The sequence below is a fragment of the Drosophila obscura genome, unplaced genomic scaffold (genome assembly GCF_018151105.1).
Source record: "Drosophila obscura isolate BZ-5 IFL unplaced genomic scaffold, ASM1815110v1 contig_165, whole genome shotgun sequence".
NCBI classification, from domain to species: Eukaryota; Metazoa; Arthropoda; class Insecta; order Diptera; family Drosophilidae; genus Drosophila; species Drosophila obscura.
In genome coordinates, this window is record NW_024542752.1 from 2683407 (window position 1) to 2706658 (window position 23252).

A 23252-nucleotide genomic window follows, 5' to 3' on the forward strand; every position below is an offset into this window, starting at 1 on the left:
AGAGAAGGAGCAAAAGGCGCAAGAGAAGGAGGAAAAGAGGCAAGAGAAGGAGGAAAAGACGCGAGAGAGGCAAGAAAATTAACGAGAGACGGTGGAAAAGAGGCGAGAGAAGGAGTAAAAAAAATAGGGAAGGCAAAATAATGTATGCATGGGGCTCGAACCTACCTCCTCTTCGCATCTTCCCTTTCCCCACACCCTACGCTCTTGTCATTTCTGAGGAAATAAAACCGTTTCAACAGGATGAGAGAGCGGATGACGAGGAGATTGCTCGTCATCATACCCTTACCCCGTCCCCCGTTCACCGTCCCCGTCTGCCGTCTCCGTTGTTGATGTTCCCCAAAGACCAAATTGCAGATAAAGTATAAATAAATTTTAATAAATAGCGTAAAATCAAATTTCCCATCAGAAGGGGAGGAAAGAATGGGAAAATATTCCTCGATTTTGGCCCCCACCAGCTGTTTCGTTTGCCTGCCCAACTGACAGTGCACAGGGGGGAGAGAGAGACAAACAATTTGCATGTGTTGTGGAGTGGAGTGGCAAATACTCGTTGCGCCTGAGACTCAAGAGAGTCTCGGTAGAGATCCCCTTAGAGTGATGATCGAATCGGGAGGGAACAAGCGAACGGAGGTTGCTGATCATTTGGGAACATATATAACGAGTCGGTTAAAAATCATTTGCTTGTAATTTGTTGTGCATGGAACCCCCCATTAAGCCCAAATGTGAATGCTGATCAGGATTATTGTCAGCAGCTGTCTCAAATCGTAATGAAGAGAGAGAGCCGGCAGGAGAGAGGAGATTTGATTTACATTCGCCTCCATTTGCCACAGCCATGCACAAATTCACATTGCAAGTGTCCACATTGCAGCCCGCCACACTACATGCTGCCACCCATAGCCAACCACCCACAGCCACATCCCCCGTCTAGTGTCTAGTGTCTTGGCCGTATCGACATTTGCCTGTGCTCGTATGCTCGTGTGCTCGTGTGCTCGCTTGCTCGGTTGCTTGGTGTACTTGGTGTATTCGTAATTGCCTATTAGTTTCCATTTGTTGATTTTGCTGCGCCCAGCACGTGACGTGGACTGACTTTGGTTTTGGCTTTTGGTTTTTGGCTTTTGGCTTTGGTTTCTTGTATCGATTCGACATTTGCTATCTTTGTATCCCCCTCCCCTGTGTATGTGTGTAAGTGTATGTGTATGTGGTGTGGCCTCTGGGCTAATGGTCAAAGTGTTGCCATCGGATCAATGATGGATAATTGTGGCAGGGTCAAGGCATTACGGGCCACGTCGATGGACTGCAACACATTTGGCGCGTTCGGTCTGTGTGCCAAGGGGAACGAACCTGCATATAGAAACAATTACCATCTCCAACAACCAGTTAAATGTCAGTGCCCATCGAGAGGCAGAGAGTTGGCGAACAAAAGCTAAAATTAAACGATCAACCAACAAATTTGCAACATTTTTCGTGTGATGTTGCAGTTGGGAATCCAACAGCTACCCCAGCTGCAGCAGCTTTGTTTTCTTGCTCCACATTTTCGGGGCGTTGGCTGCTTCTCCTCCTCTTGCTGTTACTGTGGTTGGTCCTCTAGCCGTCGCTGTGGCTCTTCCTTTGCCTCTTCCTGTGACTGTTTCTGCTGTGGTTCTGGCTCTTCCTTTGTCTCTTCCTTTGCCTCTACCTGTGACTGGTTCTTTCTCTTCCTCTGACTGTTCCTCTGGCTATTCCCCTGGCCGTTCCGCTGGCTGTTCCTCTGGCTGTTCCTCTGGCTGTTCCCTCTCTAGTTCTAACTCTTCCACTGGCTCTTCCTGTTGCTGCTTTTGTTGTGGCTGACCATTCAAGCACAAAACTGTCTTGCGATGAACATAAGAATGGGGCTGGGTCTTGGCATTTAGATCTTACTGTGCCACACAATGCGGCAGCTCTGTATATTAATTTTTAAATTTTTTCCAAACGAATTTCCCCATTAATAGTCACAGAAAAAGTATTTTAGTATCAGTAAATAATTCAAGAAGTATTTTTTAAGCTGTTTATGCTCGTGGTCTCTTTTCTATTTATTTATTTATTATTTTCACTGCGCTCAAGTGTTTTTGTTTTTCATGCGTTTGGGGGGGGGGGGTTCGTTCAACCTGGCGACTGACGCATTTGAGACTCGAGAACGACAAATTCCGCAAATATTTCACTGGGAAATTTGCATTATTGTGAGGCGGCTCACATCTGACACTTGGGCACTGGCCACTGGCCACAGGCGGGCTAGCGAATGAAGTGCATCCGTCAGCCTGCCATTCGATCGATGGGGTGGGGTGGGGTGCAGCATTTAGCTGCATTCATCTGGCGTTTCACAAATTGTGGCAAATTGGCTGATTGAAAAGTTATGGATAAAGCAAATCTAAAACTTTTTGCGCCTCGGCTTTTTGAATGGGTAAGCAAAAAAAAAAAAGCGCCGGCATAAAATCGGGCAAGGCCTCATCAAAGTGTTTTCCCTTGGCTGCGCCATGTCTACCCTCGGCCACAGCCCCCCCGTCCCGCAGCAATTGCTAGAAAATATTCATTTTCATTTTCATCATCATGTCTGCCTTTTGTCTGTTGTTGCAGCTCATCAGCCTTTGTTGTTGTTTCTTGGCCCGCTTGTTCGTGCTGGCTGGCGGCAACTGATTAATTGGCTCGCCTCTCATCTGTCTAACACCCATCAGCCACCAATTCTGCCCCATTCTGACCCTGTCCCACATTCTGGGTAGCTATGTACTTTCGCTGTGAGGCCCCCCATTCGTTCAATAATTGTGATGCTCTCGATTCTGAATTCTGTGAATTTTAATTGCGCTAAAAATAGTGGAGTGGCACTGCTGAACGCGCGAATCTACGCGGTATTTGATTATTAATATCGGACATAACATATTCACACACGTTCAGCGTCAGAAATTGTTCAACAATTTGTTTTATTTTTTTTTTTTTGCTGTAAGTGGAATGCCGATTGTGGTTAACGATGCTCCGATTTTTGCCAACATTTCCAATCGCTAAATTCAACATAAATAAACACAAAATTTCGCTTCAACATACGATTTTTGCCTCAATCATTTAGCGCTATTAATGTTATTATTTAATTCACTTAAAGTTTTTCATTTTATGCCACATTGTGCCCTCGTAAGCTTATCAGCTTGCCCTGCCTGCTGCAGCTTATTGAAATCGATTTTGTATCGGTCATCGGTCATCGGTCATCGCGAATGTGCAATTTTGTTGTTAATTTGTCAGCAGTTAAATTTGCAAAATTAAACCAAATAAACTAACAATTATATAAATATAAAATATAAATATAAACAGCAAATCAAGCAGCACTCTTGCTGAATGTTGAATATTTCTATATGTAATTTGTATTTATGTGTATTTATTTATATGTATTTCTATAGTTAATTTTTTTATTTTTTAAATTTCTGACTTGAAATTATGGCTAGACCTGGATAGAACCTGTTTTGGAATATACATAAATATATTCAGATATTTATTGTTCTGCCATCGAATGCACTGAAGTAAGTTCATTCTGCAGTGGGGGCATCTCTTTTTTCATGGAGCTACAAAGTTGCATAAATATTAAAATGTATCTGCATGTATCTTCTATTTGTTACTGCATTTTTCCCATGCACTATCCGCCCCTTAAATCCATATCCAAATAATTCAAAAAATATATTTTCCAATTTAATTTTCATTCCGAATTTTATTCAACTCTCTTTTGTGGTGAGAACTACTAACTAGGCTTACAAGCTATCACAATGTTGGCTATAAGTATCTGGGCTTTCGCTTTCTCTGCGCTGCCGCTTTCCGCTGCTTAGATGCGCACAAAGCGTTCGCCGCGCTGCGAAAAGTGAAATCCGCCGTAGTACTCCTCCAGGTCGCGCAGCTCCCGTTCCAGCTGTGCCTCCAGACGGGCCCGTGCCTGTGCCTGTGCTTGGGCCTGCGACCGCTGCCGGCTGGTGGTGCTGGAGGTCCGGCGCAGTGGACTGCGCAGGCTAAGGCGGCGCCGCACCTTCAGTTCGCCCACGTAGTCGTACAGTGGACACTGCAGCGAGGGCAGCGGCTCCTCGGGCACCAGACAGCGGCTGGGATCCGTGTGCGAGGGGAAGCCCCGTGGCGTTGTCTGGCCGGAGAGCGCCTCGCTGGTGTTGTGCTGCGAAGAGCCCAACTGCCGCTGCTGTTGCTGTTGCTGCTGCTGCTCCTGCTCGAACATGCACTTCCACTGGGCGTAGTGTAGATCGGCGATGGATGCGGTGCCAGAGCTAGAGCTGGAGCCGGAGGCAGAGCTGGTCGTCGACCGGCGCTTGGTGGGCGTCAGCAGGGTGCCGCAGGAGCCAAAGGAGGAGCATCTGGGCATGGGTCGGTGCAGGGCCCGGCGCTTTGACACGCTCTTCTGCTTCTGCTTTTGCCTCTGCATGCCGGACTTAGCCGGAGTCAGGTGGCGCCGCAGCATGCGCAGTATGGTGGAGAGTCGTGGCGGCCGTGGCACCACACAGCAGATCCCGTCAGATGCCTGGCTGGTCGTGTCCTCGGAGTCCTTCTTGGAGTGTGTGCTGCCCATGATTGATGCTTGATTCCGGTTGGTTGTCTCTCTTCGCTGGCTCGCTGGCAACTGATGTCTGTAGGCCCCTGCCCCAGGCATTATATATATGTATCCCTGCTCGGGTTACCTAGATATCTGTGTACCTACAGGGAGTAGGTATTTACCTCGTACTTACCTGCCTATAGGGATTCGGATGGGCATTACGGATCGGCCGGTCTTATTGCTAGCCCTCCATAAAAACCCCGCCTGACCATAATCCCCTTGTTTTTGCATAGTTTTATGAGCAGCAGCATTTGGCGGGGCGATTTGCCTGCGACTCCTTTTTATGGCCATATGGCGGCGGTTGAGGTGGCTGCACGTGCAACCAGCAGCAGCCTGGCAAGAGGCTTTGCTCTCTGACGTCTAATGGTGCCTCATTCGCCTGTCGCCTGCCGTAATCCTCTCCACACGGCGAGAGAGACATGGACATCGTCTGGTAATTGCTGGAGTAGACGTCAGACAAGATGACGGTAGGCAGGCCACTTAAGTCATGGGGAAAGCTGCTGCCGCCGCTGCTGCTGCTGCTAAAGGGGAAAATTGTTAATGAATTGCAGTGGCAGCCATTACGTACAGAGATCAGGGACGAGCCAAAGCCATGAGAGATTGCCACAATGGTTGACCATTGGGTGGGGGGGCCCTGTCCTGTGCTTGGGCATCCTGCAGATTGCCTGCCTTTGTGTGTCAATCAGGCAGCATTGGACGTGGCTTTTCCATGTCAGCAATGCCCTCATCAATATTGTGCTCATCGCTTTCGCTTTCTCTTTCCCTGTCTCTGTGTGTGGATGTGGATGTGCCTGAGTGTCTAAGCGGCTTTCCATTTTCCGCCCACATTCAAGCCAGACTGTACTACAGTACTACAGCAAAATATTGCCAGGAGCCAATAGGAACCACCATCGAAAGTGCGAACATATCCCCTACATATGTGGCAGTACGCGTTCCACGTACAGTAAGCGCTCCCCTGGACGGACTTCCCTGTGGCTTGTACATGGCCACACCTCTGGCCACCGCCTCTGACCCCAAGAACTTTGAATGCATTCCCTAATTGCGTTTAAATGGCAACAAAACTCTTTTTGCTCTCTCTTTAACGACACCTCACACCTCGTACTATTTTTGTGCCACACCCTGTGGCTGCCCCTCTCTCTCTCTCTAAACATATGAAAAGTGGACAAGGAAGGATTTTGTGTGGTCTGTGCGGTCGACAGTGTCCGGCGATGTGTGGCAGGGAGCTGAAAATTCATTTGCGAATTCCAGCAGGAAAAAAACAGCAGCTAAAAGTGGAATTTTGTACCCAGAGCGAACTTTGGTGTGCCCTATGGAAGGGAAAGGAAAGGGTACAGGGAACGGTCTGCTTAGAGGCAATGCCAATTGGAACTGCCAAGGGAGAGCAACCGCTGATTGGATTGAGTGTGCCATACATAAATTCCAATTTGTTTTCCACTCTATGGGATTAAGTTTCATTCCCTCACGCGACCTTGCCTAGCGGAACATATATGTTAATTCTGAATAGAGAGTGCAAGCTTAAAACAGCTGCCGGATAACTCCAAATGGAGTGTAGCTGCCCCACACACCACACACCCAGAAATATAATGGGGCAGTCCATGGCAGAGCCAAAAACAAAACCAGAGACAGAGTCAGAGGCAGAGGCAGAGACAGAGGCAGAGACAGAGGCAGAGACAGAGGCAGAGTTGGTGGTCAGAGATATGCACAGGAAGAGGAAGCAGCGTCAGAAAGGGTTACAAAAGGTAGAAATAACTAGAGAGGGGAACCATGGGTAGTTAGTGACAGAAGCATAGCACACCGCTCGGGCGGCCGGGGGAGAACGCCCGAAAGTATGCTTTGGGTGAATTGTGTGTGTGTGTGCGGCATCCCTGCAGAAAGTAGCAGTAGCGGAGCGGAGCGGAGCGGATCCAATCCTATTTATGCACATCCATCAGCACTCGCTTTTAATTGAGTTTTCTCTACGGTTTATTTGATGGCATTTTCGCAATTGAAGCCATGCAATGGAACAAAAACTAAATGAATGATATTATCGTTATTGCATCAGATACATTTGTATCTGTATCTGCAACTGCAACTGAGAACTGTGCGCTGTGGCTTGCATTTAATGTGGTGTGTGTTTATTTGCTCTCCAAATATTTAATGGCAATGCATTTGTAAATGTCCATAATGAATGCGGCTAAGCGTAATTGATTTCGATTTCCAATTTGTCTCGTTGGCGGCGGGTTTTTCAATTAAATTTAGAGGGGAAATTTTAAATCCCTAGCTGCTCACGCAATTCGATGCCTACCTGGCCAAAATGGAAAAAAATGTGGCCAAACAAAAAATAAAGAGAAACGGGCGAGGAAAGCGGATTTTTTACGAGCAGGCCAACATGTTGGCATGCCATAAAACGCAACCAAAACAAATAAATGGGCACACAACAAAAAATAAAACAACTGGCATAAAAATCAGCGGTTCCCTTTTTCTATTCTAACCCTTTGATACCCAGCATAGCCGCAGAAAATAGAAAATGCATCTGCAACCCTTTGCCCCTATCTGTTTCCCCTATGCAAATCGAATTCCCTCACCCGCTGCGCTGCACATTTTAAAGGACAAAGCATATACGAGTGCCTGTCTCTCTCTCTCTCTCTCGGTGTATGTGTGTGTGTCAACGAATTCCCTAGAGCAAGGAGTTGGCAGAGAGTGCGCTGGTGGCTGTCCAAAAAAACTTTTGCCCTCCACAATGAAGATAAAAATAAAAAACGCTCGAATCAAAGTTGAACAGTTTTGCACCTTTCGCCTTTCGGATGGTTCTCTTGTGAATTGAATGGCACTCGTATTTTATGGGTCTGTCACTGAACAGACACAAACAGAAATTCAATGCTTTCCGCTTTGTTTAGTATTTCTAGTAAATTTAGGAAAATGTGCGCTCCAGGCACTGGCATTGAAATCCCACAATTGGCAGTACCTCCGTATTTGTTATTATGTTAAACAATTCTGGAGTTATCTATTGCCACTTCTAGCCCTTTAAAGCCGTGCTATATATCTGTTGAGTTCTTATTCACAATTATAATCCTTTTGCAACTTTATTAGTAGTTATCTGTCCGTTATTCTGCCCTCGCCTATTGATTAATATCTACTTTCATCTAGAGTCTAGAAGCTGCTTAGCAGTGTCACACAATCAATCTCCTTACAAAGTTAATACAAAGTCAAGTGTAACCTAAAGTTAAAAACACTAATACATACATACATACATACGTGCAAATATATATACCCACTGGCAGCTATTCACACGCCGATTGACACACTCCGCGGCTGGCTTTTTGATTTAGTTCTGTGTAATTTAGTGGCATGAAAGAAAAGCCATTTAGGGATGACCACAAATCTCAGTCGGGCAGCAGGATATGGATAAGGACAAACGCATGCGTGTGTGTGTTTGGCAGGGTTAAGGACAAATCACCCACCAATACAAAGCAATCAATCAATTTGTGGGCAAGCAAACAAATTGACCACAAAAATATTGATGGGGAAAACAAAAAACCGAAATTGAAGCCGGAGGAAGCATCATCACACAGTCACACAGTCACTGGCAAAAGTTAACAGCATCTAATGTGATTTTGACACACACACTTTGAGGGTGAGAGACAGAGGGAGAGGGTGAGGGAGGCAGAGGTGGAGGCAGTGATACAGAGAGAAAGGGAGGAGATGATAGACTGTTTTGACAGTCTTTGGTTTACAATTTGTGCGTTTGTTTCACTCCCTGCCAGCCATCCATTCCCCCAACCAAAACTCTTCTGTGTCCCGCGTACCCTGTAATTGATGGGGCAGATAATGGAGAGTATCAGCTGTTTGTGTAATTCTTCGAGAGCAATATGAAAATGGCAGCTACTACTACGGCTCCACCATCTTAACCATCTACAAAGATTGAGAAAAATTCCATTAGTTTCATTTGAATATATAAAATAAATTTAAAAAATAAATAAAATAAAGAAAAATAAATAAAATTAAATTAAATATATAAAAAGAGTTTAAAGATGGGGGCAACCAATTAAATCTCTTGGAGAGCAACGCAAGTGACTATTACGGACTGTTTCGATGGATGATCATATCAAATCAAAATAAAACAGATTTTTATATTAACAATAGGCGTAAACTTACAGCGCTTAATAATTAATTCATTTTTTAATTTTTTCCAAGTTTGATTTTGCAAATAAAAAGATAAAAACAACACAAGTGATTTTCTCGTCGAACAATTCAAACGCATTTTAATGTGACTGATGTCCGAATGCATCTAAGAACTTTTTTTATTTTAAAACCCAAAAATGATTTAAACATTTCATCGAATGTTTTGTTCCATCATAATACTTATGTACCTCTTTTGTACATAGGTACAGGCATACATATACTCGTGTAGTCAATCGGAATGGGGCTCTCTTAATTTGTATTTTATTAAATTGATATTAAATGATGAACTCGTTGCACATATTTAAAATTCTTTTACAAGATAATAACATAGGAAAATATGGTATTAAAAATACTAAAAATGAACGAAAAAGTTTATTTAATTAGTTTAATGAAACTGTGTGCAAATTGTTTAAATCTATAAAGTTCTATGGATTAGATTAATTATTTAATAATAATTAATTTTGTATTTAGATTTATTTTTCTTTTTATATTTATATTTTTTGCTAGGGTTCTTTGGAGTGTGGACTTTTTGGGAAAATTTACTATATACAGACTAGAAAATTAAATTGTAACTAAAAGGGATGAGTATGAGGACTACTCTACATTTGGATACATCCGACCGCATGGCTTCGCCTCTGCTGATTGCTGGGCATTATCGCAGTCGCAACGCAACCGTCGGCAGCATTTCCCTTTGCTTTTCATAATTGCGTTTGATTAAGCGTCAAGAGAAAAAGGAAAATGTTTTTTGTTTGCTGAACTTGGTTTTCAATTTCGTTGTTTGGGTGGGCAAAGGGATGAGTGAAAGGGGGCCGGCAGCCAAAGGGAAAAAGGGATGGGTGATGGGTATGGGAATGGGGCCTGAGGCCTGCCAGCTCCAATCAATGGAACTATGCACCCGAAGGGCTTGGAATGTTCTCCCTGAAGCAGTGGCAGTGGCAGAAGCTTTTCCTGTTAGCACTCATCGGATTCCCGATTTTTCCAACACAACACACACACACATGAGGAAAATCAATAAGCGCAAAAAGAAATAAAATAAAATAAAATAAAGAGAGCAAAAGTAAAACGAGGCAGCAGAGCAGGGGGAGGGGAGGACGGTCCCATAAATTCATCAGCGTCTCTAAATGGCTTAAATGTGGCTTAGAGAACGGCACATGGCTAACACGGAGTGCGTGGAGCAGCTGCAGCATTAAAACCGCAAGATGGCCTAATCCCGCCGCTTCGTGGATTTACAAGCTTAACCACGCCTACCACCCACGCTGTCTATCTCTATCTCTCTCTCCCACACCCATACCCACTCCCACTCTCGCTCTCTTCGAGTCGAGTCTCCTTCTTTCAAGTGCCCCTTTCGCTCCATGGAATCCGTTAATCTGCGGCCATGATCCCCGGCCCAAGCCTTAATCTTCGGCCAGATTTCACACCGCAAAGCACGCGACTTGCCAGATACCGAGCCATTTAATCTGAACGATAGAGCATAGCATAGAGCAATGATTAGAGAAAAATCTCTCACTCTCTCTCGCTCGCTCATACGGCTTTGGCCACGCAACGCGGAGCAATCCTCAATTGTGGCAGATTGTAATTAGAGCGGATCACGGCTACACGATTCGCCATTCGAGGGGCTTACGTCAGTAAGCGGTGCGGGATTTATGTGCTGTTGCTGCTGCTCCTGTTGTTCCAGTTTCCAGGATGAGCACAAAGCAAGCGGCACTCGAGCAGCACTTGAGATTCGCCCTCGCGCCCTTTGTTTTTAAGACTGTCTTTGTTTCGCTGTTCTGCAATGTCCTGCTCAGCCCTGCTCTGCCCTGCCCTGCTCTGCCCTGCCATGCCCTGCCCTGCTCTGCCATGGTTTGCTCCCTCAGGAGGCCAACAGGAAGTGTTGTGTCGCTCTGGAGTCAGCCAAAACACTTAGGGCAGGGCTGTCAAACGGCAGCAAAGTCCCTTTTCATTTCGTTACGTTTCACGTTTGCCCCTGCCCACAGGATCGGCCGTTTGAGCCAGGTGCCGGGTAGGTGCCTGGCCTGGCCTGCCTGCCTGGCTGAATTATGCATTTTGCTCAAATAGTTTGTCACTTGAAAGTTTTGCCTTCAAGGGGCAGCGGAATGGTGCCACCAAATGGAGGCCAGCAGTGGAGACAGAGACAGGGATGGGAGCATGTCAACTTGCATATTTCATGGCGGTCCAGGGCAGGGCTAAATGCCAGGAGCCAGTGCCAAAGCAATTCCACGAGGGGTCGAGATTTAATGAGCGGAAAAGCTGTCCGGAAATGAGAGAAATCCCTTCTCCGCTGGGGTTAACAGACAACGGAAACACCCAATAGCAAGAGCATTGTTTTCCCTATTTTCCCAATTTTTCTTTTCTTTTGCATCACTTTTTCCTCTCGGGTTTTTACTCTGTTTCTTTAGCAACAAAGTTAGCTTGGACTTTCCTGCTCTGGCTTTATGGCTGTGCGGCTAATTCTTCTTGGCAGAAGAAAGCAGTAAATTAGTGATAAAGCAACGGAAGTGTAGCAGAAGCATGGAAGAAAAGCTTGAAGAAAAGTGTTGCGAAGGGGAACACAAAGAGCTGCCAGAGCGGCGAACAGAAAACAGAGCAATTTATACAGATTGTACACAAATTTTTATCTCTATTTTAATTTATATTTTTCGGAAAAAATTGTTTCTGTTTCCTTATAATTTCTGTTGCTCGCCGCTTTCCTCTCTCTCTCTCACTCTTCTTGAGGATCTGCATTTTTGGTTTATTATTCCTTTGCTTTTTCCGTTGCCTCTTCCAGTGCCTTCATTGCCGTATTTCTTGGCCGGCTATTTCTAGCACTTTCTATGTCAGTTTTCTCTTGCTTGTGGTCTCCCTCCGGCTGCTCTGCTGCTTCCCCCGTTCTTCATGTGTAAACTCCTTTGAGCCACTCCATTTAAATTTATTCTCCATAATTCTGTGCTTTCATGGAAAAACGTAAATTACAATTTAAATTCTCCCCCCAAAAGGCAGCTCTGAGAGGGGAGACGTCGTCGTCGTCGGTCGTCGTCTTTTTGCAGTTTCGTTCATGCCTTAAATCCATATTAAATAGCTCCACACTTTACTATTTATAAGGCCCCAGAAGGAGTGGGTGGTGGGGGGAGATATGGCATATGGGGAACGGAACGGCATAAAAAATAAAGAAACTTAATAATTTATAATTTAATTTTAGTATGTGTGCGTGCGTGTGTGTGTGTGTGTGTGTGTGTGAGAAAAGTTTAAGTGAAAATTGAGCACATTTAATTACAAAATTACAAAATCTAGCACTCTGGCACCTTGAGGCGCCAACTGTAACTTCTCAGCAACATTTTGCACCTTATTTTCCCTATGCCCCCGCAACCACGCCTCCGCCCCACTAACATTTTCCCATTTTCCACGACGTCTAGCTGGTCCTACACTTTTCACTTTGCACTTTTCATTTGTTGTCCCTGCCCCCGTCCTGCACCTTTCCTCGAATGAGAGAAAAACTTTTGCAATAATCAAGTCCGGGAAAGGTCCGGAAACCCCCGCCTTGGGCCACCGAAGGCAGCTCTTAGTGGCGGCAATTAGGACTTGTAGGACTTGTAGGACACCTCCCCACTCGTTTGCACTTTGGGCTGCTTGCCGGAATCCACTGAAATTACAGTCCAAGTGTTCACTTTCACGGCGGTTGCCTGTTCATTGGCGGATTCAACGATTGAACGCCACCAATTATGGCAGTCCGCTGCGAGTATCAATTGAATGGCAATGCTAAGCCAGCCAGCCAGCCAGCCAGCCCCAAAGCAGCTTGTCAGCACAAAAATTGTGCAGGAAAAAGCAAACGTTTCAGGGGAGGTCTAGAGAATAGGGTAGAGTGGGGGGGCGGAGTGGGTGTATGCAGTGAGGGAATAATGGTCACTAAAGACACTGCAGAGGGTACCTAAAAATCGATAATATTATCCACAGATATCCTGGAATAACAAAAAAAAAAACAAACAAGCGACTGCCAAGTGGGAATATAATTAAATTGCTGATCTTGTGATTAATTTGAACACATAGACATACATATGTACATGCATATTTACACACACATTTATGTGAATGGTGGAACTATTTGTTGCATATTTTATCAATGAATCGTTTCCATTGAATTTAATTTGTATTTTTTCTCCATCGATGGAGGCAAATTCTGCCAGTTCCTGAGTACTTGCGATCCATGTAAGTTTGCACATTGCATATATGTACATACTTACATATGTAAATATATGTATAGGTATATTGTATATCGTTTGCCAAAGACTTTCAATTCGAAGCATATTTTGTTTGGCCGAATAGCTATGCGCTACAGTGGGACCCATCATGACGGATAGTCGAGATTTCCACCGCTCGCAGACTACCCCGAACCAACAGCAGAATCACTTAGGTTAGGAGGCTGTATTTCCAGCCCGCACTAAGCCTGGAGTGTGGCTCAAGTCTTGTGCCTTCAGGGTCATGCAATCAGTTTTTTGTTTCCTTTTTTTGTTTTTTTTTTGCTGGATCTCGGGTACTGCCCATTCGAGGCTCTGTCATTGCTTTCGGTGTTTTTTGTTTTGTTTGTGTTGTTTTTACTGCCGACAAGCCGCACAAATTAGATATGCAAACATACGGGAGGGCAAACAGGCAGGCGGGCAGGCAGGCAGGCAGGCAGCCATAATCCATAATCGTTTTTATTTGGTTGCTGGCCCTATCTCTGGCTTCGATTTATTTGTTCGTTTCGCTTTCGATTGGCTTTGGTTCGTTTGCATTAATTACGAGTGTTGCGGCTCCTTAATGCGGTGGGCGGGGCGTGGGGAGCGGGGTTGGAGTGGGGAGTGGGTAGTGGGGAACAGTTATTTAGAAAACAATTTCATTTTGCCGCCCGACACGGATATGGGATATGGGGCAACAATCCGTGGAGCGTGGACTCTCTGTCTCTCACTCTTTCACTCTCTCTCTCTCTCTCTCTCTCTCTCCGTATCTCTGTTTTGTGGCCTGACTCACGGTGCGGCTTGTGGCAGCGAATTATAAAATGCCAATTAAGCCAATTTGTGGGCTGGCAATCAGCTAATTAGTTGGCTTAAAACCGGGTGAATAATCATTTGGAGAAGAATCATTGAAAAGAATTGCAATAAAATAATGCATTTAAACGGGAGATTCCTAAACCATTTTCCCCACAGTAAGTCCTCCCTATTTCCGCCATCCAAAAAGAGATATCAAAATGTTCAAAATATTTACATATACATATGTACAATATATCACCTCGGAATATACTCGTACAATAAGTGCTAAAAGATGCCACTTTTTGTGGATTATTTATAAAAGATTTGTAGCTTAGGAAGCTCCTCTTGCCTTTTACTTCTGCTTGAGTGTTTTTCTGTCCTTTGTTCTAAGTGTAGCCAATTATCATTATTATTATTAACCAATTGTGTTCCTGCACTGGCTATAGATAATTCTGTAATCAGTTTTAATCGGATCACGCATCGCGATGAATTACGAATTATTGGCCAGGTGCGCAGGCAAAAACCAAAACTATATTATTATTATTATTCGCTCAATTGCAGTACCCAAACATTGTTACATATCTACATAAATACCTATGTATGAACATACCATACATACCTATGTATGTAAGCTGCACCGTTCGCTTTCAGTTAGCAGCAATGACAGCTGCTCTCGCTCTCTTGTGCTTTCGCTTTGGAGCTTCTGCTCGCTCAATCTCTTGCGCCCTTCTTCCCATTGTAGTGATATTGAGTTGACCTCTCATCTGCGAGTACCAACAATTATATTCTTCAAATGACATCGTAGTGAATCGATCCAAACCTTGAACTGATTTGTCGTGAACTTAGTTTCGAACATCTGCATTCAATATTTATCTGAAAGCTTTAGCAATTGTTTATATGCCGCTGAACTGCGCATCGTACCAAATCATGCATACTTATGTATGTATACTCGCATGTAATTGAATACGCTGCAATATTTCAAGATAAATAAATAAATAAATCTAAGCTCAGCCTCTTCTCAGTTTATTTGCCCAAAAATGCATCAAGTTTTTCAATGGCCCTCCAATGTACATTAATCATCTTTCTCTCTCTCTCTCTTGAATTTTCAAGCATTTCGTATTTGCTGCTCTCCTATTTGTTCACTTTAAACTTTGATTTCTAATAAACATTTTTGTTCAAGAATTCTTTGGAAGCTCTTCAAGTACGAGCAGACAATCATACATATATATGTATGTATACGTATGTATGTACATATGTACATATGTATTGTGCTGCAGTAAATAATCGCACACTTGGGACGTCTAACCTTTCCTTTACTTCACTCGTCGGAACTTCTGCCCGTTCCTTCCTCTTTCTCAGTTGGTAAAATGTAAAAGTCTTTTTGCTTGTTTAAAGTCTTATATAATTATATTTGCATTATCCAATGTTAGTCTACACAAAAAAAAGGGATACATATATACATAAATGGATCGAAGCAATCCGCTTATAATTATAATTAGCATTGCTGGGCAATTGTGGTGCGAGTGGAAGGAGGAATATGGGGAGGCAGGGTGGGTTGCCGGTTGCCTGTTGCCCAACTGTTTGACAGCTGGCACACCTGTTGCCAGTCGTTTCCTTTCCTCCGGGAGCGCTGTGTGTGTGTGTGTGTGTGTGTGTGTGTTTGGGTGGGGCAGGGGTGGGCCAACCAGAGACGGCTCCGTTCCAGGCGGAGCTGTCCAGGTGACCCGCACTACAGGTCTGTGGTGATGGTGTGCGTATGCCCCGCCAGCAGCTGTGAGGTGGTGTACAGTGGCTCCTGCTCCTGCTCCATTGCCTCCATTTCCTCCTCCTTCCCCTCCTCCTCGATTTGCACATCCACCTTGAAGCGCTTGGCCGCACTCTCCATTTCCTCTAGATCGCTAAAGGCCGGAAAGGTGGTGGGGCAGAAGTGGCCGGCAATGGCCTCCGGTATGTGGCTGACATTGTGCAGCATGTGGGCGGGTGTGCCCTGCAGATAGTTGCGCCACTTGTTGTAGGAGTCACCGCCAGCCGCAGCGCGTCGCTGGCTGATGGGCGACGAGGTCTTTGGCATAATGCGCTGCGCCTGCTGCATCATGTACATCTCCCACTCGAGATTGCTGACCATCGGTGTGGATTCAGTGGACTCTGTCGATACATTTGATTCATTCGATTCGGTGGAGCCCGTAGAGCCCTGGGAACTGTTGCCCATGTCCTGGGTGCGCATCAGTTGGCGCTGCTGCTGCTTTGTGGGCGTTGAGGCCGAGCTGCTGCATGTGTAGTAGCCACAGGAGCGCTCCAGCTCCAGCTCCTGCTCCTGCTCTGACCCTTGCTGCTGCTGCTGTGGCTGCTCGGAGAAGTCATCGCAGATGGCCCTGGAGCGGCTCCAGATGCTACGATTGCTGCTGTTGCTGCAGGAGCTGCTGCTGCTGCCCATGCCGCTGCTGTTGCGACTGCTGTACAGCCGCTTGCCACTGCCACCATTGCCGTTGCCTGCCGCCAAGTAGATGCTGCCATCCAGCTCTGGCCTGGCTGTCAGCTCTTTGATTTTCATGCTGCTCGAACAACAACCCATGGTTTATGATATCTTCTGTGACTGTGACTGAGACGGTGACTGTGACTGTCTGTTCGCTGTAGGTTCTCGTGCTCGAGACGTTCGTGGTCAACTGTTTGGCTTGGCCTGCGGGCAGCTGTCTCTTATATAGGCAGCAGTTGTCGCATATCTTGCAGCAGGTAGCTTTCTCCCGGCTATTGCAAATTTCCTGGAATCCACCAGCGGACCAGCGGACACTCTCTCGCTCTCTCGCTCGCTCTCTGTCCGCTGATAAGGTTACCTGATTAGCCTGGCCTAATCCGCCGGGACGCGGCGAAGGGGATTTCATGAGGAATCACGACAAATGTTTTATGGCCCGGCAATTTGGTCAAAACAACATTTAGATCCCCTCTCGCTGGTTCTCCTACCTGCTGCACGTCGATGTGTCCGTAAATGTCCTTGATTCGAGCACTTTCGATATGCAGGGCCAACGAGTTAAGGATCTGCATTAAGTGGCAAGCTAACCGAGTGAGCATCTCTCTCCCTGCCATTGCAACCAACCATAAATCTCCCTTTCTCTCTCTCTCTGTCAGCTCAACCCTTTTGCTGGATATTCTTCTCACTGGTTGCAAAAACTTTCCTATAGACAGGGCTGCGCAGACGCTGCCTGATCCCGTGCATTCCGTACATCCCGGGCATCATCGCGCAGTTGTCCTTGCTCTTCATTGTGGCAGCAGCAGCCGCCGCGTCCTTGGGCCATTGTACTCTCCATTGCTGCTTTCCCTCTGTCCCTCTGGCCCTGCGGCAATTGTTGTGCAAACGCCGTGGCGCAGTGCCCGGAACGCCGTTGACGCCGGCCACAAGTGCAAGTGCACCGATCGAATCAAACACCAGACCAAGCCACAGCCAGCGGCCAGCGGCCAGAGCGCAGCTGTCCGACCGATCTGCATCCATTGTTCCGCTCTCTGCTTCTCCGTTTCGTGGCTACGAATTCCTTTCGCTTGAATTTTCCCTCAATGGGAGTTGGGTGCGCTCCTGCTGCGGCTCCTGCTGCTGCATTCATTCTGGACTAGCACGAGGTCGTCTCTATCCAAGGCCACAAACCCAAAGCCAAAGCCAAACCCAAAGCCAAAACCGAAATCAAATGGAACAACGCAATGAAAGTGAATGCCAAATCATTTGGCATCATTCGTTTTGTGCTCAATGAATGCAGGTGAATGGTTTTCCAGATGTTGTCTTAATACTCGCATGTCCACAGCCAAGCAGGAGCTCCCCACAGGCGCTACTCAAAGCAGAGTAGCCGCACTGGATTCTCTGCCAAATTATCATCAATCATTCGTCTGAATGTGTCACTTATTAAATTACATATGGAGACCCCTTCAGAATCGACTGACTGCGTTCATGGCTTCCATGTTTATCCCATGATGCGGCACATGGATGAGCGTGCAAAGCAAAATACCCCAAAAAGTAAAAAACACATATTTACATGTCGTGTGCATGACGCAGCTCTCTGCTGTCTGATTCGAGTCTTTGCCTGTGTTTGCACTGCTCTCAAAGTGAAAACAGACTGCCCCACCCTTCAAAAGAGACTTTCGCAAAGGGTACCGAGGGCACTCCAATATAATGCATAATTCTTGACACATTTCTCCAATGATTAACAGCATTATTTCCATGCATCAGTGTCGTTTAATTCTCTTGTGCCAATAATGGACTCGCTGCTTGGGGTACTGCTTGGTACCCGGCCGGGCTTTGCTTTGGACTAACCTCAAGTCCGACCTCGCTGGCCAACATTTGGTGTTCTTTTGCCTTTTGCCTTGTGTGGGCCTGGGCCTGGGCCGGGCCGGGCCGCGTTTCTTGTTGCATTTTCACACGCAATCGTGAAATTTCCCGCATATTTGGTTTTTGGGAAAACGAGCGGGCGGAGTTTCCTTCCGTTGCGGACTTTCCAACACGATCTGCCTCGACTACTGCGACTGCCACTACCACTGCCAATGCCAATGCCACTGCCACTGCTACTCTGTGTGTTTGCTAGCTTATCCAATGTTGAGCCTAAGTCTTGCATCTAAATCTGCATTCGCATCGCCTTGGAGTGGCAGTCAGAGTCGGAGTCGGAGTCGGAGTCACGTAACCCCTGCAAGTCGCATTCGGCTGCACGTGATTGGAATTGATTTCCAGCTGAGCTGCCATCTTACGCAAGCCGACTGAGCCCTGAGAGGGCTGTAAGAGGCAGGGGGGGATGTCGGTCATGTAACGAAAGAGAGTCCTGAAGCGGAAGCACTGCACCTGAGAGATCCAAATGTGCGACAAAGGCTTTCAATGTCGATTGGTTCTACGCATTCTTTAGCATTTTAAAGACAGTCCCTGCCCCACACCGACCAAGGGATGTGTGCAGCGGATAGCCAAGCAAAATCAAAGCGAGGGGATAGCTGGCTGGCTGCGCCAGGACTCCTGGCCTTGCTTCCTGCTTCATTGACGCACAGAAAGCTGTCAATTAAGCTGGCTCAAAGGCAAAGAGATTCCGCACGAATCCGCCCCTCAAGGAAATGGCCACGAAACTGAAATGCCATTGACACAGCAGGAAGGACACTGCAAAGTGTACAAAGAGCACTCCACTTCACTCCACTGCAGTCCACTTCAGACCCTTCGATCCCGAGGCAGAGGACGTGCCTGGGACCCTAAATTTAGTTGCAATGAAACGGAAACCGAAACCGTAACCGTACCGGAGCCGTAGCCGTAGCCGTGGCCGGAGCTGAATGCAACTTTTGGGCACAAGTGCAAGCCAAGCAATTGTCTGGAATATTTTTTTATTGAACCAACTTGAGGCAAAGCCACAGCCAGGACCAGTACGTGGACCATCTGGCCAAAAGAAGACAAAACAAAAAACGAGCGGGTCCCAGCAATCTGCAGCAATGGCAAAGACAATGCCAAATGGCAAGGACATGAATATTTCTAGGAGTCGCTGGCCGCAGGCCATCAAGGCGACTTCGTTTTTAAGGTTTTTGCATTTCTATTGCATTTTTTCTATTTTTTTTTTGGTACACAAACAAAAAAATACAGCAACAGCATAGAGGTGTGTGTGCGTGCGGGTGGAAAAATTCAAAAATTTCAATTTGCAGATTTTTGTTTACGAAACGCATTTTCCGTGTAGATCGATAGCTGGAGAAAGGACGGGCCAGGAGCAACTCCTTGCCTTGCTACGGGGCCATAAAACCATAAAATATACCGCGTGCTTGCTCTCTCGGTAACGGGACAAGGACCGATCGCAGGTAGCACACCCATATCCAGTGCCAGTGCCAGTCCCAATCCCATTCCCAGTCCCATCCCTCCGATGATGATGATTGAAACGCAGATCCAAGACGCGCTCGTCCCGTCTCGTCTTGTCTGATTCGATTCGATTCGATGGTTGGTTGGTTGGACTGGACGCACTTGTTGATCCATGGCCCGGGTCAAGTAGAATCTGGACATGGTGTGCTGCCATGTGGTATTTCCGCATCCTGTGGGAAATTCACGCACAGACTGTGCCGACTAAACCGGGGGAAACACATCGCAATGGCCATGGCCAGCATCGATCCAATCCACACATGTCGCGATTTGGTCGTTAGGCGAGGCTACTTAGGCCCTAATTTCGACAATAACAACCTGATTCTATCCAAGAATCAGTGTCGCACAGCTGGATCCAAGTGCATTTTGGTCTGTTGTGCCGTGCTGTCATGGGATTTGCCCGAACCAAGCCGAAAACTGTTCAACTCAGCCAGGTGTTTGCCGAGCTGCGGCTGCTGAGGCCCTGATTTGCGTTCATGTAATCGCGGCCAAGCGAATAAGTTATAGATAGAAATTTGGCACAAAGTTTCGGGTACAGTCCCGCACACTTTATCGATATTTTATCGATGGGCTGCATCAATTCATGTGCAATCGAAATTAAAGTACAGAGCCCATTTTCCTTTGCCAGGATACCTAGTTTATATTTCCTTACTCCCCTACCCCGATGTTCCATTCGCAATAAAGCCCAACCCCAGTGTGTGTGTGGCTTGATTATACTTAAAGGAATGCATTTTAGTCCCTTACTAGTCCCTGCCTAGTCCCTGGCTAGTCCCTAAAAAACAGTTCTCCCCTAAAGTTGAAGTTGCAGTGAAATTTAAAGTACAGTTGTGTTTCCTCGGGCATATTCTTCTGCTGCTGTGGCAAACAAACATCAATTAAGCATCCCTCCCTAACCCCATACCCTGTCCCCCGCTCGCCACTTGGCTGTCCTCTGTCCTCGAAGTTTTACGATGGCCACTTTACGTGTCCCATCTCCATCTCTCCAGCTCGCCAGCTCGCCATTTCCGCATGCCATGGATGCCTTTTTGGGCCAGCTTTAAAGTGACTTTTTTTCTTTCTTTCTTTTTTGGTGGGTTGTGTGTGTGCGGCAGGAGGCGGGGGATTTCCTCTGGCGAGGAATCCCTTTTAGTGTCCCACGGCACGGGACACCAACTTTTATTCCCTATCTGTTTTTGCAGTTGACTGCACGCCTCTGAGTATGCAACTTTTTTTTCCCCACCATATTCCGGCAAGGAGTGTGGCCCCCTTTCCCCTTTAACTACAGCGGCCTTAAAGCATATTCCAAGCTATTTATTAAGAGAGATTAACGAATGTATCATATATAATATGGCACATGGCACACGCATATCTTCATCATCGAATTCTATTGAATTTTGCGATTCTTTTGAGCTCTTTACTCGAATCGAAGCTTTGGGCAGGGGAATGCGCGGTAAGCGGCTTTCGTAAGTCCCCCCCCTACCACCCTAGCTGCCTGTCTGACTGCCTGCCTGCCTGCCTGCCTGCCTTCCCCACCTGATTTTGGAGTCTTACGGCAAACTTTCAACGTGACTGGCGCTGGGCCTCGCACCACCTGTAATCGGAGAAAATCAATAGAATTTCCTTACTTATAATTGTATTTGTGTTATGTGTTATGAGTGTGTGTCTCTCCCTCAGTGTTTCACATGTGTGTGTGTGTGTGTGGCGTTATGTGGAGGGCGCCAAAGGACACGTGTCTGGCTGTGTGTTCTTATGAATATTTGAATGGCTTTTGGAGTTTGTACCCAACCTCCCGCTTGATGTTTATTTACATTTGTAATCGGCATTTCAGCCTCCAGGACTTCACTGAAGGGGCGAGCGAGACATATGAGACACCTCATAAATCCAGTCGATGGAGTGTTCTTTTTGCCAATCATCAGCAGCAGAGAGAGAGAGAGTACGCGTATCCCCAAGATACTTTTCCCAAATCAAATATATAGGTATACAAAATATACAAACGAATGTCGGTCCGTGAAGAATGAATTATGTGAACTGCTGTTGAGCCAAATAAATGATGGGGGGTACAGACTGCACAGACTCGCATGCGTTCCTTTCTGTATCTGCATCTGTACCTTATAGATCCCCTTTCTCCCAGATATTCGCTGCAGCAAATATTGATTAGGCATCCGCCTAACTGCACGGGCAATATATTACAGATGCTTAATCAATTTATTAAATGGTTCTTCTATGATCTGTGGAAGGCCAAAAGCTTTCGGAATAAATACTCCCAAATCTATTTTAGTTTTCAGCGAATTTTGGGTAAGCCAGAGAGCAGCTGACCAGCGCGTATACCCTCTAGAATCCTAGCACCCTTAACTAAATACCCAAACAATAAAATACACATAATAATTGCACTCCCCGCCCCATAATTAAATTTATTATAAATAATATAAGATATTGTGTATTGTTGTGTGTAAATGTTGTAAAAGTTAAACCCATTTTTCGAACATATAAAACGATGAGGAAACGTTGGCAAAACGCGCCAAGCCCAACACTTTGAGTATCAGATACTTCTTCGATATGAACGCAAAGCCGCTCATTGCCACTTGGGAAAGACTAAAGATGCTAATGGCCAAGAGGCACAAAATCAGCAGCAGCTCAAAGCGTCCTGGTCGCTGGGGACGCTTCTCCCCCATGTCAGCCAGATAAGTGCACGCAAGCGTTGGGTCTTGAGTGGGCATTAGGTCAATGGCGCTTATAGTTTGGAGCATCCGGAACCGCCGGAAGGGCATCAACGATTTCTTTCTGGCAATGATTGCCTTTATGCCAATGCCATGGCGAAAATTGTATATATCCGGCCGAAAGGCTAGCCGATCCAGCGATGACTTGCCTATGCACAGCTTGGGGATATTCCTTCTGGTAAATCGCTTACGAAAATCCATAATTGAACTGCAAAGCAAAAGAATGAACCAACAAGAATGCCAACAATGTCTAAATATTATTACGTACTTTTACAACTAAAACGGAATGTGAATATGTAGCAACACACAGGATTGATTATGCCAAACCCACTAGGCTCGACTTTGTCTACACTTTCAAATGACACCACACACACTATGATTAACACATATTGTACTCGGATTCAGCTTTTTGGATTAACTTGAACAGTGAATGCCCTTTTTTTGTGTAGCAATATAACAGATACTGATCATACAGATACTTTCTTAAGTAGAGAGTGAAAAATGTCCTCTGTGCTTGAATTTTTCCCAATTTTTTTTCAGACTTTCTCGAGTTTTTCCCGTATTGTTTTAGCTGACAAAATTCTGCAATTATGTGTAGATAAATAATTAAATAAATAAATAAATAATAAAAAATAATAAATAAATAAGTAAATAATAAAAAATAATAAATAAATAAATAATAAAAATTTTAAAAAAGAAATAAATAAATAATAAAAAATAATAAATAAATAAATAAAATAAATAAATGTAAATAAATGTATGTTTAGCTCTATCTCATATATATTTACGAATATTTCAAGAGTTTTCTGGTATTCAAAGTGTAAAGAAAATAGAAGGAGGAGGAAGCAGGAACAAGGACTCTCCTAAGACATGCTCATGTATGATGAGTAGTTGGGCGGACAGTTGGCGTAGGCCCCACCCTCGCTCTCTCTCTCTCTCTCCATTAGGGATATATCCGAACGGCCCCTGTCCATACCTTT

The 23252-nt window shown here is 45.6% G+C and overlaps 4 protein-coding genes across 4 annotated transcripts in view; 1 reads left to right on the forward strand and 3 right to left on the reverse strand.

Moving 5' to 3' along the window:
* LOC111066238 overlaps positions 1–23252 on the forward strand; it is a 46539-nt gene that overhangs the window by 15395 nt on the left and 7892 nt on the right. The gene's annotated exons all lie outside the window — the stretch shown is intronic.
* On the reverse strand, positions 3812–4558 carry LOC111066240 (protein nullo). The gene has a single exon (XM_022354688.2). The coding sequence runs from the start codon at positions 4556–4558 to the stop codon at positions 3812–3814; it is 747 nt and encodes a 248-aa protein (XP_022210380.2).
* Positions 15455–16297, reverse strand: LOC111066239. The gene is made up of 2 exons (XM_022354686.2): positions 15916–16297; positions 15455–15870 (listed from the first exon to the last, which is right to left on the reverse strand). The coding sequence occupies exons 1-2, from the start codon at positions 16295–16297 to the stop codon at positions 15455–15457; spliced, it is 798 nt and encodes a 265-aa protein (XP_022210378.2).
* LOC111066241 lies at positions 21954–22619 on the reverse strand. The gene is made up of 2 exons (XM_022354689.2): positions 22541–22619; positions 21954–22480 (listed from the first exon to the last, which is right to left on the reverse strand). The coding sequence occupies exon 2, from the start codon at positions 22471–22473 to the stop codon at positions 22021–22023; it is 453 nt and encodes a 150-aa protein (XP_022210381.1). The 5' UTR covers positions 22474–22480; positions 22541–22619; the 3' UTR covers positions 21954–22020.

Excerpts from the sequence above, each read along its gene's own strand:
- LOC111066240 (XM_022354688.2), bottom strand. The coding sequence starts at position 4,558 with ATGGGCAGCACACACTCCAAGAAGGACTCCGAGGACACGACCAGCCAG.
- LOC111066239 (XM_022354686.2), bottom strand. The coding sequence starts at position 16,297 with ATGGGTTGTTGTTCGAGCAGCATGAAAATCAAAGAGCTGACAGCCAGG. Across the intron at positions 15,871-15,915 it reads CATGGGCAACAGTTCCCAGG|AGTCCACTGAATCCACACCG; the intron begins GCTCTACGGGCT and ends ATGTATCGACAG.
- LOC111066241 (XM_022354689.2), bottom strand. The coding sequence starts at position 22,473 with ATGGATTTTCGTAAGCGATTTACCAGAAGGAATATCCCCAAGCTGTGC.